At 34.6% G+C, this 15,590-nt stretch overlaps 1 protein-coding gene across 1 annotated transcript in view; it reads left to right on the top strand.

The window, feature by feature from the left end:
- The window catches only part of suclg2 (succinate-CoA ligase GDP-forming subunit beta), a 125,382-nt gene extending 111,992 nt beyond the window's left edge, over window positions 1-13,390 (top strand). Inside the window, exons 10-11 of the mRNA XM_051912139.1 lie at window positions 1,959-2,079; window positions 12,458-13,390. Of these exons, the coding sequence (XP_051768099.1) occupies window positions 1,959-2,079; window positions 12,458-12,573 (237 nt within the window). The 3' untranslated portion in view covers window positions 12,574-13,390. The remainder of the gene's footprint in view (window positions 1-1,958; window positions 2,080-12,457) is intronic.
- The last annotated feature ends 2,200 nt before the right edge of the window (window positions 13,391-15,590 follow it).

Here is a 15,590-nt window from a genome sequence, read left to right as displayed (position 1 = left end):
AGTAGTATTACATTGTCATTAAGAAATACATTATACCATACAATAGTAATACAATAGTGACTACATAGTACCACAATAGTAATATATTATATGAAATGAAATGAAAATAATATGGCTATATTTCTTTTACAAGTTAAACCGAACTTTTATTTTGACGGGTTGCTGAGATCTGACCACGTGATACAGTAAAGTCCGTTTTTATTAATGGATTCCGCGATTACGTTCGTGTTTTCTGCATCGCGGAAATCACAGGGCCCTTAATATGGGTACAGATAGTTCGCATTTATTTCTTTGGTTCAGACAGACAGCAAATCATAAATTAACTTAATGCCTTCTGACTTCTAACGCATGGCCCTTCCCTTTCACAAACAGGCCTTTGTAGTGCCATGTTAATCTATATTCTATGACTCTTGACACGCCTCGGTCTCCGTAGTGTTGTTATGCATCATATTCACATAGCAGCAGTGGTGATGAGAGAACGCGCTTGAAAAACAGTTTAGCGAGAAGAAATCAATCTATATTTAATTTTTATTTATTTTATTTTTTTCACTTTCTGAATAATAAATGTATTGCGCATCTACTAATAATTACATATATATAAATCGTTTTTTACCAATGCAGTTATGTTAGAACCAGAACCGATGCATCGCGATACAAATACTAACTTGTATCCGATGTACACTTCATTAAATCGATGCAACTCATCATTAACTTTTATACCGATGCGAATCAGTGAATCTTACCATCCCTAATAATAATGATACGTTTTACTTACGTGTAGGATAAACATTTCACAATGGCATAATTGCTTTTTCATTTTATTCATTATTATATTATTAGTATTATTATAATTATTATTATTGTTGTTATATTTTTCTAACAATTTTTGCTTAAAAAGCAGGATGAAAACAGTTAATAATGCCACAGTGATTTTAAAAATAGCTACAATGACATTGCACAATGCTGTTATAGTGTGAAATTACAAAGCACAAGCTATGTGTAATGTGTGACCTCTTAATCATGTAACAGATGATTGAGTTATTAGCATCCCAGTGTTTAGAAGACATTTATATTGCCTAAATTCATATTCACAATATACTAATTCAAGACACAGGAGCTCTAGTTTTTAGCCAGTAAGGTGGGTAACAGCATTTTTCGATGGAATCTGCCAATATCTCTCTAATCCTCAGACATGTAAACATCATTACCACCGCCAGCAGTCACTCCCACAGATTAGCATAGATTATGAGTAAACATGCCAAATTAATCTTATCTGTTGACTTGCTAATTTGACTGAAATAAATTGGCATGGAGTTATTGAAATTCTTACCTTGTAAGAGTAACACAATCGCGAGCTGTTCTATGCATGTGTGTGTTTGCACAGTTTAATATCCCTTTGATTGCTACTATACATTTATGTAAATTATTGTTAGATTGTGTTGAAGTATAATCTGCTTATTTTCTTTTGAGGAATTATGGTCATTATATAGCATTGTTAGCACAGCTGAAATATCTAGCTTCTCTTCGGGTGGGCTGCTCATTTCAGGACTTAAGCACCTCAAATCTCTTTTCCAGCCCCATGAAGGTTTTAGCGTACTAGTGCTAATAGCCTATTTGGCAGCTGTTCTTTATTCATATGAGCTTTGGGTTTTCTCCAGTCATGGAAAACCTGAAAGTATTGGAAATGTTAAATAATTTTATAAATAATAGATAAATGAATTGTCCATGCTATTTCACCCTGAATATAAACTTTCCTAGTTATCCTCAATCAAAATGTTGAATTGTCTTGAAATTAATTGACTTTAATGATTTAAAAAAAAAAACTTGTGTGAGAACCCTGAAGATTTTGCTTTCTTGCCTTTATATCTTCTTAAACTTTGCATTTCCTAACACATGCTATGTTTTTATCTAAATAAAGCATCTTTTCCAACCATTTTCACTTCTTTTCCCGCATTCAGGTAGAGGCCATCTTGGTAAACATCTTCGGAGGGATTGTTAACTGTGCCATCATTGCTAACGGCATCACCAAGGCCTGCCGAGAACTGGAGCTCAAGGTTCCCCTGGTGGTCAGGCTCGAAGGTGGGTGTGGCCAAACAATAACATTTTAATAAATTTTTTCCATTTTTGGACTCAAAGGTTGCAATTTACCTCTTATTTCTTAAAATGTACTCTGTAAAACCCGTACCTATAACAAAAGCCACGTCTGTCAAGTAAAGAGTTTGTTGGTGTTGGTTAGCAAGCGCGTCACGCCGCAGCAGTTGTTGGTGGCAGTGAGAGGAGCAGAGGGGCCAGGCGTTGATTGCGGGACCTCTCACCTGTGTATGCTAATGCTACTTGCTCGTGTGACACTGGGCCCGGCCTGATCCCATCTGGCCATTAGGATAATTGGCAGAAAACAGCTGAGTCGTTTTGCCCAGAGAGAGTCATATACTCCACTCCATTAGTTTTCTGCCCCTCGTTTGTCCATGCCGTAGCCTGTCCTTCTGAGGACCGTTTAAATATAGGACAAGAGCAGCATGAAGATATTTAGCAAAATTAAATACACATTATATTTAATTTTCTGATAATATTTGAACTCTCAATGCACATGTGGGCCAAACCTGATGGCAATATGCCAGATACATCATTGAAATGGTTAAAGAAACAGTTCACCCATAGATGAACATTCTATCATCATTTACTCATGTCATTTCAAATCTGTATGACTTTCTGTCTTAAGGTGCTGTCACATTTACCATCGTTGGCAAAATCCAGTCATTTCAGTTAGGAATCTAGGCGCTCAGGAGATTTCACAACAGGTTTGAGTTGGTCACATGAATTTGCCCTGTTGACCAACAAAAAGCTGCTTGGTTTAGTAACTTCTGTGTGAGCTGTGTTTCAGACATCAATACACTGTTGACAATAGACAACTGACCTTTTTTTTCTTGCAAAATTTTGATAATGTGGCTACACCTTTGTGAGGAGCACAAAAAAGGGCTTTTCACACTAAGCTTAACCCCGGGTTATCATTGTTCTAAACACCGTTTTTAACCCCGGGTAAAGGAACATTTCACACTTGTAATTTAGAAGCGTGGTTAGCACCGCTTTTTACCCAGGGTTATTAAAACCCTGCTTAGCACCGCTTTTGAGGTGTTAACCCCGCATTGTGGTGCCAAACTTGTAAAGTGTGAAACAATGCGGTGTTAAAATGTTACAGCTATAGCAACAGACAACCAATCGCATACTCATAAGGGCTTTTCACACTTGAAATAGTTAACCCTGGGTCATTCTAAACCCCGGGTAAATGGAATCCTGGGTTATTTTTCTTCACGTTTCACATGGCTCATAATTTACCTGGGGTTAACAATTAATCCTGCATATTTATAAGATGATGTTTCACATTGTACATTCCTAATCCCTGAGTTAATGTTCTTATTTGCATATTTAAACACAGCACACAACCTATTTACATAGCTCTAGCATTGCGCATCTTCGTGTTGCAGATTGTATTATTGAGTTTATTCTGAATAGTAGGGCTGCACAATGTATCGCACGATAAGAAAAATAACATTGAAAATGCGCTTAAACGCGATTCTTAGTGCGAGTATGAAATCACAAAGATTTTTTTTTCCCCTTTATGCGCAGCTTGTCAATGAAGTATGGCTCCAAATGTTAATCCATCTGAAAGCACTGCGAGTTTGAGTCGCTTATAATGTACATTTGAAAAAGCAACATGCGTCAAACATCTTTCCAGACATGAGAAGCATTTATTAACATCTTGTCCAACAAAAGACAACATTAATAACATGTTTTTACTCCAAACTCACTTCATAACGACAGTTGAGCATCCTTCTGTGAGATGATGTGGCTTCTTACACAGAATAAGGCAGTCGTGTGTTTATTAGCCATGTTTAATCAATCAAGGCGTTTCAATCTTCTGTTTATTCAGCTACAGCGGTAGTATGACGTCCATAAGGATTTCCTGGAATGGCGCATGTTCTACTTCTATGGCAGGGCATATTTGGAGTTTCTGCTCAAGAGCGCCCTCTGACTTTCAGATGGAGAAGCATCTGTGTGTGTGCTGTACAGCTCTGACAAGCTGCGCATAAAATAATCGCAGCCTTTGCCAAATTGCATGCGATAAAATTTGTGATAAATCACGATATGTTGTGCAGCCTTACTGAATGGACATGACTATAAAGGTAACAATAAAACAGTCTCCTCTTCACTCAAATTGTCATGTTTTCTGTCAGCATTTGACTTTTTCCCTCCAAAATGCTGAATTTACTGTTCATATACTGTTTCATACTGTACAAGTTTGGCATGCGGGGTTAACGCCTCAAAACGGAGCAGGGTTTCATAACCCTGGGTAAAAAACGGTGCTGAAACCACTCCTGAATTACAAGTGTGAAACATTCCTTTACCCGGGATTAAAAGCGGTATTTAGAACGACGATAACCCGGGGTTAACTGCAGTGTGAAAAGCCCTACATTTGCCTGCTTTGGACAGTCACGGAAACACAGCGAACTGAATATAAACAGTAAATTCAGCATTTGAGGGGGAAAATGTCAAATGCTGACAGAAAACGTGACAATTTGAGTGAAGAAGAGACCATTTCATTCTTACCTTTTATAGTCTGAAATGTCCATTCAGTATAAACTCGATAGTACAGTTGACAATACGAGGATGCAACATGCTAGAGCTATGTAAACAGGTCTCGTGCTGCGTTTTCCATATGGCTCTTGTGTGGATCTGTTCACTACTACAAACGAATCATTAACGGGTTAGTTCACCCAAAAATGAAATTTCTGTCATTAAGTACTCACCCTCATGTTGTTCCACACCCGTAAGAACTTAATTCATCTTCGGAACACAAATTAAGATATTTTTGATGAAATCCAAGGGTATCTGATCCACACATAGGCAGCAACGTCATTGCACCTTTTGAGGTCCAGAAAGGTAATTAAAAACATGGTTAAAATAGTCAACGTGACTGCAGTGATTCAACCTTAATGTTATTAAGCAATGAGAATACTTTTTGTGCACAAAAACAAAACAAAAATAACAACTTTATTCAACAATTTGAATCATTGTTGTAGTAAGGTTAGTTGATACGGGAAGGAGGAGGCGGGAACCGGCGAACGTTCAAAACAACTTTAATATATAAAATAAACAAATACAAAACGAAAGTAAATGCCGGTAGACCCTAACGGATGTCTGCCGGCCACACAAACATAATAAAAAATAAAGTCAAATCCAGGCCTGATCCTGTCTCGTCTTTCACTGTCGTCGCTCCTCCATTTATGCTTTCGGAGCTCTTCCTTGAGAGATACGAGACCGGTGCAACGTGCAGCGGCCTCGTGCCGTTCCCTCGCGGCTCTCGCCCGCCCTGCTCGTCACATACCCCCATCGCCCCTCGCAGGCCGGGGGCCACGAGACTGCGTTCTACTCCCCCTGGGGGCCAGTCTCGGCGGCCGCAGCACCTGGGGGTAAGGACAGACGAGACGAGAGAAAAGGAGACGGAAGCACAGGGAGCGACAGACGAGAGAGGAAAAAAAAAAATTCTTGGTTCGGTTCCCGGACACACTGCCGCTCGGTCCTCAGCCAGCCGAGAGGCTCTTCCTCGTGCTGCCAGACCTCCTCAGCACCGCGATCCTCCTCAGCAGCGAGGGCTCTCCGACAGCATGTCCCTCCTTCCTCCCGGGCTTTCGAGAGATTCGAGACCGGTGCAACGCGCAGCTGACGCTTGTTAACACTCGCACCACCGGCCTCGCGCCGTTCCCCCACGGCTCTCGCCCACCCTCCACCCTGCTTGTCACAATTGTCATATGTAGTGAACTCAGTGCAGGCTTCCTTGTTTATGTCCGAACGCCAACTCAGTATTGGGGGAAGCTGAACACGTGAGCAGCACAATGCATGCATGTGATGCTGACGCAGGATCCGGCCAATAATGAGCCAGCATTCGGACGTAAACAAGGAAGCCTGCACTGAGCTCAAATTGAAGGTCTTACGGGTGTGGAACGGCATGAGGGTGATTACTTAATGACAGAAATTTCATTTTTGAGTGAACTAAACCTTTAAGTCAGTGAGTTGAACTTAAAAGATGGCTCATGAATGCATTCAAAAAGCGTTTTGTTTACTGACATCACTTATTCTCTCACAAATGCTCCAAAGAGAGTTTGGACAGAGGTCAAGAAGACAGACACTTTTTTTCTGTCTTTTTCTTAAATAAAACTGTCATATGGCTTTAAAGGAAAGCATATGGACCACTTTCATGATACTGTTACAGTGCTTTTGCAAGCTTAAAAAGCCTTCAACATTCATTGTAATAGCATGAAAAACAGCACAAATGTCAAAATTTCCTGCTGTTGTGAATCATTGAAGAAAAGCCCCATAGATTTGGAATATTTTAATACATATATTTGTGTTAATTATATAAATGATTAATTATTAATAATCTTCATTGAAATTTATTTATTTATTTTGAACTACCCTTTTAAATTAAATGGCTAAAAGCCTTCATATCACACACAGGGCGAAAGTAATTACTGACACACAATTTTCACAAAGCATCCAAATGAAAATGCCTTAAAGCAATACTGGCTCAGATTCGCCTGCCCTCTCTGAAAAAGTGAATTAGCCACAGTGGCCTGAAAGCCCCTAGTAATGGGTGTAAGAGGCAGCATGCTGCTTACAGATCGATCGTCTATTCTGTCTCTCTGTCTGTGGCTGATCATGTCTGACAGATCGCTATAAGATGGTTCCCAGCTTGGAGTTTAGTTGTATTAGCTGCCTATTGATTCAGGACCATTTCTTACCCCAGCCCCTCCATAAGTCCCACCTTTCCAAAAAAGACTATAGGTATACATGAAAGTGTGTGAACCTTTTACTCTTTTCTTCCAACTTTTCTACAATCAGCTCTTAGACACCTAAGACTGTCAATGACACATAATGAATGAAAATATTTTCCTTCTCTCGTCTTTTTATAAGCACTTGAACCGCTCCGTGTGGTTTCATTGTTGTTATGGTCAAAACTGAGAGCTGAATCTGATGTAGTGAGTCAAAAACAGACCACTCTATAAGCTTGCTTCGACAACTTTAAGGCCAAGCAGAATAATGTTGAATATAATAATTTTGTTGATCACCTCAGTTTGCATGTACAGACATATTGGTATTGCTGCCATAATTGGCATTACATATATTACATATACGAATCCTGCACTGCCAGTGTAAACGGCTATGTCATATAGATGCATAAAAAATATTAAAATTGTAGTCAGATATGATATAAAATGTTTATATTTTTATTGTTTTTCAGTAGTGTAATTTGCTCAATTGTATCAAAAATATCATATGACGGGAAAGTATGTAAAAGCCTGATTTCTGCATGAAAATCTCCTAAAATATATGTATCACTCATTTTAAAAGTCATAAAATAATTAAATTATTATTATTATTTTTTCATCAGTGGTGCTCATGTGGGCGATGCAAGTTTAAGCCTGGCTCACATCATGTCCTGATCCCATTCACCCTATTCTTCTGTTGTTTTCTAGTGAATCTCTCCATTAAAATGTATATTTATACATTTAAATATATATATAAAATTTTTTAAAATTAAAGATAAATTAAAAAGTTATAAATAATTAAATAAAATATATAGTAGTTAAATCAAAAATAAATTTTAAGTAAGCATATGAATAATTAAATAATAAAATATATTAAATAAAAAAATAATGATATAAAATATAAAACTGGTTATAAAAATAAAATAAAATAAACATTAAAATGTTCAAATAAGTATATGAATAATTAAATTAAATATTAAATTAAATATAATAAGGCTTTTAAAATTATATATATATATATATATATATATATATATATACATACATACATATATATATATATATATATATATATATATATATATATATATATATATATATGTTTAAAAAAAAGTTTTTGTTTTTGAAAGAAGTCTCATGCTCACCGCGACTGCATTTATTGGATCAAAAATACAATAAAAACAGTAATATTGTGAAATATTATTATAATTTAAGATAACTGTTTTCTATTTGATTATATTTTAAAATGTGATTTATTTCTGTGATGGCAAAGCTTAATTTTCATCTCCATTAATCCAGTCTTCAGTCACATGATCCTTCAGAAATCATTCTAATATGCTGATTTGCTGCTCAAGAAACATTTCTTATTATCAATGTTAAAAACAGTTGTGCTGCATAAAAAGTATTAATTTAAAAAAGAAAAACTTGCCGCAAACTTTGGAACAGAAGTGTCAGGATAATGCTAAATTTGTCAAAATAACCTGCTTTCAGTAAAGCCCCTTTCAAAACTCATTGTTAATATCTGTGCATACTTGTTCATAATCATATTCTGTCAGTTCCATAATGAGTGTGTATGTTTAAAGATTAGTTATTCTAATCTAATCTTTGTTCAGAGGCATGGGCCATTTCATATTGATTCATTCTGGTTGGTTTTGGTGTTACGTTGGTCTCTAGCAGCACCTAGTGGCAGTAAGTGAGTGTGCATGTCAGCTCTTCTATGCTAAGATCAATGTACTGTAGGTCTATGTGTGTGAGATATTACCACATACACAACTTATTCTGTATGTATGAGACACATACTGATGCTTGAAAAGAACACATGCAAAGATCTGACTCACACAAGGCTGAGAAACAAACTCTTCAGTGTGTGTGTGTGTGTGTGTGTGTGTGTGTGTGTGTGTGTGTGAGTATTTTTCAAGGCTTTTGTTTAAGTTTGCTCTCGTTGCCCTTAGACGACTCAGCATTGTGAAGCAGTGGCGGTCGGCGGATATTCTATACTCCCAGCACACGGCCCTGCTCGCCCTCGTCCTCTGCTAATGAAATTATACAATTGATTGTTTTGTGCTGCCAAATGTGGGAGACGTGTTAGAAATGAGTTATTGTGCGAGCGGACAAAAGCGCTGAAATATCAGTAGTTAAGTGGTGCTGGTAATTGAATTCCTCATGAAACTGCTATTGATTAGAACATCCTCTCTCCTGAGAGCGAGTATTATCATAATTACACTGCAGGACAACAACAACACACTCACACTGACAGACGTGTATGTAGAGAGATACTTATACATGTGCGGAGAGAGAAATTAGATGTATACATAAGTGTGTAGCCTAAATATACTGAAACTCCGATGCATTAAAAGATATTTTTGCACAGGCAGAGTTCTAGATCCAATCTGATAAATATTCAGGATAACACATGCTTGAAAACAATTTTTCTCCCACATGGTTCATAAAAGGATGAGGATTTGGAGTCGTGGCTTAGCAGTTAGCATGTAGATCTATGGTGCTTATGTTGGCGATGCAAGTTCAAGCCTGGCTCACATCATGTCCTGATCCCATTTCCCTAGTCTAGTCAATCTCCAAACTAAAATGTATATTTATAAATTTAAATAAATAAATAAAGTTATGAATTTAAATAAATAAATAAAGTGATGTTTAAAATTAAAGATAAATGTAAAAAGTTAGAAATAAATCAAATGTATAATAATTATATTATTAAATAATTAAAATATAATTATAATATTAAACATTAAAATATTTTTAATATAAAAAAAAATTATAAATAACTATATGAATAATTAAATAAAACATAAAATAAAATATATAATAGTTAAAAATGTTAAATAAAATATAAGGTTTGTCAAATTAAAATGAAATATATATATATATATATATATAACTGCTTATAAAAATAAATTAAATTAAAATAAAGTACATAATAGTTAAAATGTTTAAATAAGTTTATGAATAAATAAATAAAATTTTAAATAAAATATATAACAAGGTTTATAAAATGAAAATGAAATATATAGTTAAATAAAAAATAAATGTTTAAATAAGTATATGAATAATTAAATAAAATATTAGATAAAATATAAAACTGCTTATAAAAATAAATAAATTAAATGAAAATAAAGTACATAATAGGTAAAAATGTTTAAATAAGTTTATGAATAAATAAATAAAACTTTAAATAAAATATAAAACTGCTTATAGAAATAAAATAAAATACGCAATAGTTACCAAATGTTTAGATAAGTACATGAATTATTAAATAAAATATAATACAGTGTATGAAATTAAAATAAAATATAATAGTTAAATAAAAAATAAATGTTTAAATAAGTATATGAATAATTAAGTCAAATCTAAAATAAAACACAATGAAGTAAAAAAAAATATGAAATCGGTAATAAATAAGTAATGTAAAGCAAATTTTAAAAAATGTAATGGAAAACATTACATTTGTAGCTTTAATAGGCCTGCTTTTGACACACACATTTTCTGTGAGTGTGATATTTTCTCCCTGGAGCTGCACATTCACCTGTGAAATCAGCACCTCTGTCATCAACAGCTGCTCAACATGAGCTCTGTCTGTCATTCCTCACATCTCACACCCTGTTCCTTTTCCTTCTTGTCTTTCTTCCTTTTCTTCTCAATCCAACCTCATCCTTTTGACCCCTGTGGAGTAGATTTCTGATTTGTTTTATTGAGTTGGCCCCGGGCCCTGGCCCTGTGTCAGGGGGCCATAGTTCAGTGACATTCAGAGTCACCGTGGAGACCGCAAGGGCAGCCCAAGCAAAATGATACAGCGCGTGCTCAGTCGGGACCTCAGCATCTGGCACCAACACGTCCCCCTGGCCAGTGAACGGAGCACTTGCGTTTCCAGCCAATGGAACGAACAACCCCATTGCCATTCAGTCAATGGAACATTTCCTGTCCTTTTCAGCCAATGGAACGATCCTAAAGCATTTTCAACACCATTGATTCTTTAAACCAGCAGAGACACACTCCCCAAACTCAGTCCCTGCCAGTCACAGCTTTTTGAGAAAACACTGACTTATTTCTTTCTTTAAGTCTAGCCAGATTTTCCTTGTTAGGCCTTATTATAAGGATGGTAGTGATACACTGATATTAAAATTCAGGCTGATACTAATAAGAATTATTAATATGTTTGTGTGTGTGTGTGTGTGTGTGTGTGTGTATATATATATTATATATTCCCCTTACAATATATATTGTATTATAATTTATATTATATTTGTATTTATATAATGTTATTTATATTTTTAATTATGTTATGGTCATTGTTATAGACCTAAACTAATTTGTCTAAAAAGTACAAATAATCAATATTTATATTTGCAAATATTCCTTTATAATAGATATGACTCATTTATTTTCATGAAATGTTTGGTATTATATAAATTATATCATATTATATTATATTATTTATAATTTATTTATTTTTTTTATTGTTTATATTTTTTTTATATAATATTATTTATATTTTTAATTTAGTTATGGACGATATTATTGACCTGAATTAAAAATACACCACAAAAAAGCTATGTTTTTATTTACTATTGTTTTATAATATGGCATAACCTGTTTATTTTAATAAGTTTGCTATATTATTATATATTATATTATTTATATTTATATTTTTAATTATGATAATTATGGCAATATTTTAGACCTAAACTAATTTGTCTAAAAATACAATAAAATCAATATTTATATTTGCAAATATTATTTTACAATATGTTGGCCTAGATATGACTAATTGATTTTCATGATATGTTTGGTATTATATTATATTATATTATATTATATTATATTATATTATATTAATTTTTTTACTATTGTTTATATTTTATATAATATTATTTATATTTTTAATTTAGTTATGGATGATATTATTGACCTGAACTAAAAATACACCCAAAAAAGCTATATTTGTATTTACTATTGTTTTATAATATGGCATAACCTGTTTATTTTAATAAGTTTGATATTATGCAAAGTTATATATTATACTATTTATATTTTATTTATTATTCATTTATATTTTTATATAATATTTATATTTTTAATTATGATAATTATGGCAATATTTTAGACCTAAACTAAAAAATTCACACACACACACACACACAAAAGTCTACTTTTTTTTCTTTCTTTCTTTTTTTTTTTTTTTTTTTTTTTTTTTTTTTTGATAATATTTAATATCTAATATTTATTTATTATTCATTTCATATTGTTTGGTCCTAGATATAAGCATTTGATTTAAAAGTTTGGTATTATACATATTATTCAAGTTTGTCTGTGTTAAGTAAACACAATTGGATCTATGAATAATTATTAATACGTGTACTACAACTATAATTATTTGTGTGCCTTAGATAAACATAAAATAATTGTACATGTATGTCCAAGCTGAAAAACATGAAAAACTTTCCAACAGGGGATATTATGAATATCCAATAAATATACAGATGCCAATAAATACAAAACAGCCTATTAAAATATATTGTGCATCCCTGTTGGTAAGAATCTGTGTCAGAATAAAAGTGAAGGCCTAAAAATCCCCATTAACCAAAGTGTCTTTGCTCTTGTTTTGTTTTCATTTTCAGGAACCAATGTTCAGGAGGCGAAGCGTATCCTGTCTGAGAGCGGGCTGCCCATCACCTCTGCCATTGACCTCGATGATGCGGCCAGGAAAGCCGTTGCAGCCATTGCCAGGAAATAAATGCATATATGCGTTCACACATACACAAAACAAACATACCTTATAAAGCTGTGGCCTGCATCACCATGACATAAACAAAACAGCCTTACACACTTCATTCACTGAGAAAACTGCACATAATGCCTGAGATGAAGCCACTTTTCTCACCTGCCTTCTGAACCACAGCTACATAGCAGCCTGGTAGAGTCTTTGGGCCTCCTGCCCAGTTATTTCCAGGGACAGAACTGTATTTGAGACCCTCTTCACAGCCCCCAAAATCTGGGGTCTCAAATCCAGGGCTGTCTTGGAAAATGGGAGGCATTTTTTTCTGCATTTTTGTCAACCGTATACAGCCATTTCTATAGTTAAATTAATAACTCTTTAACATTCATTGCCTTACTTAAGCATTTTATTGAAAGTTTCCTTTATTGATTATGAGTATGGATTTATTTTTTCAAATTAAACTATAAAAATATTAAGATAAATAATAGCTTAATTGCATTCCATATTAAGTAAATCATGAAACAATACAGAGTCATGTAGTGGAATATCCTCAATTTTATACAACTGAACTGTGAAATACATCTCAAATCTGATATTGATTTCTTAATCTCCATATGATATCTCCGTCCCAGTCTGACTTGAGGTTTATCTTGTTTATAAGGGTGTGATAAGACTTTTTATGGGTATAAAATTTAAAACTCTAGGTTAAGTATTGTCAACTGGTTATTGCAAAGTAAATGCAATATTGATAAATTTTCCTGATTACATGCTTAAAAAAGTGCATATAATGTATATTTAATTACATTTTTTTTCAAATAAACATAAAGCGGTGTAATTTTTCTACTGTGCCTATTACGTTTTACAAGCTAAACATCCACAAATATAAATAGCTTTTTTTTTTTCTTGAATCTATTTTCAAAGTTAATGTATATTTAAAATGAGTCAACAATATTGAAAATAAAACTATTTCAATGAAAGCTTTTGAAAGCAATTGAAACTTTTTTTTAATATATTAGATTGAGTATTAGAATAATTGTCTGCAGTCATAAGAAAAATGTGTTTTTAAACCACTAGCCATAATTACAGTACTGAACTGTGTGATAGTGTGCGTTCACGGGCGTTTCCTGAAATCCATCCTTGTCATTGGGTTGAAACATTTAATGGATTATCTGTCAGGCAATCCGAGAGGACACCCACACCAGATCAAGTGCCTCGAGCAACAGAGCTCTGTCTCACTTTCTCCTCATCTTCTTACACTTTTCATTCGCTCACTTCTCACTCTTCAGTCTCTCAGTCAAATTGATGGCGAGAATGTCGAAACCAACCCATGCGGCCTGCAAAGTGCTGATTTTGGACCCAGTGATGCCATGACATGGCGTACGTATCCACAAAGTTACATGTGAAGGTGAAGTGCGGATGGGTGTAAATCGAGGAGATGGTTCAATAATTGCCTATTTCAAGCTCTTCCTTCAGCGTGTCAAATACGAGTGTGTTGATGGATTACACTGTGGAGTTTGAGTCTTGTTAGAATACGCTCTTGTCGCGTCATTGTATAATTCAGAGGTCATTGAATGTGTGTGTGTGTCGGGCAAGGTAAATGTAATGACCAAAATTAGTGCCGCTTTCTTGTATAAATATAGATGAGCTGAAATCTGTTAGGATCGTCTATCGCCAACCCTTAAGATGATACTGACTGTGAAGACAATAATAGCTAGCTGCCATATTGTAGTTTGAAAGCTATTCCATATCCTGATCTCATTACGTAAAGAGCCATCTTTCTTTATACACCCTTGTATTTGTTCAGTTGGAGTTTTGAAAGGATTTTGGTCACTTTTTTTTCTTCAGAATGGATGTCAAAACGGTAATTGCCACTTTGGGAATCTGTCTTTTGAGTTTAGCGTGAAAGTGATCGCCAGCTTCTTCATGAGAAGCGCAATTTTCTTCCTGGACAGTAAGGTCAAGTCATCCGTTCAGGAATATTGGTTATTTATTGTGTCGTTTAGAGATAACAGCCACAAATTTATTAGTTCACAAACCAGCAATGTGCTTTGTAGATGGCGTGTCGCTGTTGTATTTGGCTTGTCAGACACATGGGCTATTCACTCATTATGTGCTGCCAGTTGAGTACGTTATGGTGGGAGTCTAAAATGGACATCTAGAGCTCTTCCGTATGAGTTTAAAACAGAAGTTGTATTCGGTACTGCTCAAGGTCAGGTGGAAGTTTCCAGAAAACTTGCCTGAGGAATAAGTCTGCCAGTTTCCTGACCTCTTGCTGTCCTTGAGCTTTAGGAGGTATTGTCGTCTAAAGGATTGCCTTCTGTCACTGTAAAACTTCACAAAGAGGCTCGTCTTATGGATTTCTGCACGGCATTATTGCGGCGAGCCATAAAAGACAACGATGGATAGGTTTTACAACAAAGCTGAAGGGAAAATGTTGGCCGAAAGCGCTCTCATGTGGTTAGTTTTGTTATCTAGTCAGTGCTTTATATTCAGGTCTCATGGTTTGGCCATATAGCACAGATGGGCAGAGAAATCCATTTCCCTCTTATAGAATTGCAGCCTGGGATTCTGTAATTGCAGCACTTTAAGATCGATTTAAATTACTCTCTTTGTCTCCTTAACAAGGAGTTCAGTTGGTGGCGGATGAAAAATAAGGAAGAAGTTACAAAGTGACACACTTGATTCCTTGTATGAAAATTTATTTCACTTTTTCTGCCTGGAATAATACATTTCATAGTCTTGAATTCTCTATTCCAGTTTTATTATTGTTCTTCGATGCCATGACTGCCACTATTTCTGTTCTTTATTTGTTCTTCATCTGTGAGGCATGCTTTCATCCTATCAAAACTTTTACAATATGTAAATAGCTCAGATCTGTACCTTTTACCTAGATTATTTTGCATTTTATGTGGAATATTAGGTGGAAAGTTTGACGGTTTGATCCAAACTTTATGGATGAAAAAAGACATCCATATTATCTTTACCTTTATCTATACTTCATGCTCAGTAAGTAAATACTGAGTTCAAATTTGATG

The sequence above is a fragment of the Ctenopharyngodon idella genome, chromosome 11 (assembly GCF_019924925.1).
Source record: "Ctenopharyngodon idella isolate HZGC_01 chromosome 11, HZGC01, whole genome shotgun sequence".
Classification (NCBI taxonomy): Eukaryota; Metazoa; Chordata; class Actinopteri; order Cypriniformes; family Xenocyprididae; genus Ctenopharyngodon; species Ctenopharyngodon idella.
This window is presented reverse-complemented; position numbering and strand designations above follow the sequence as displayed.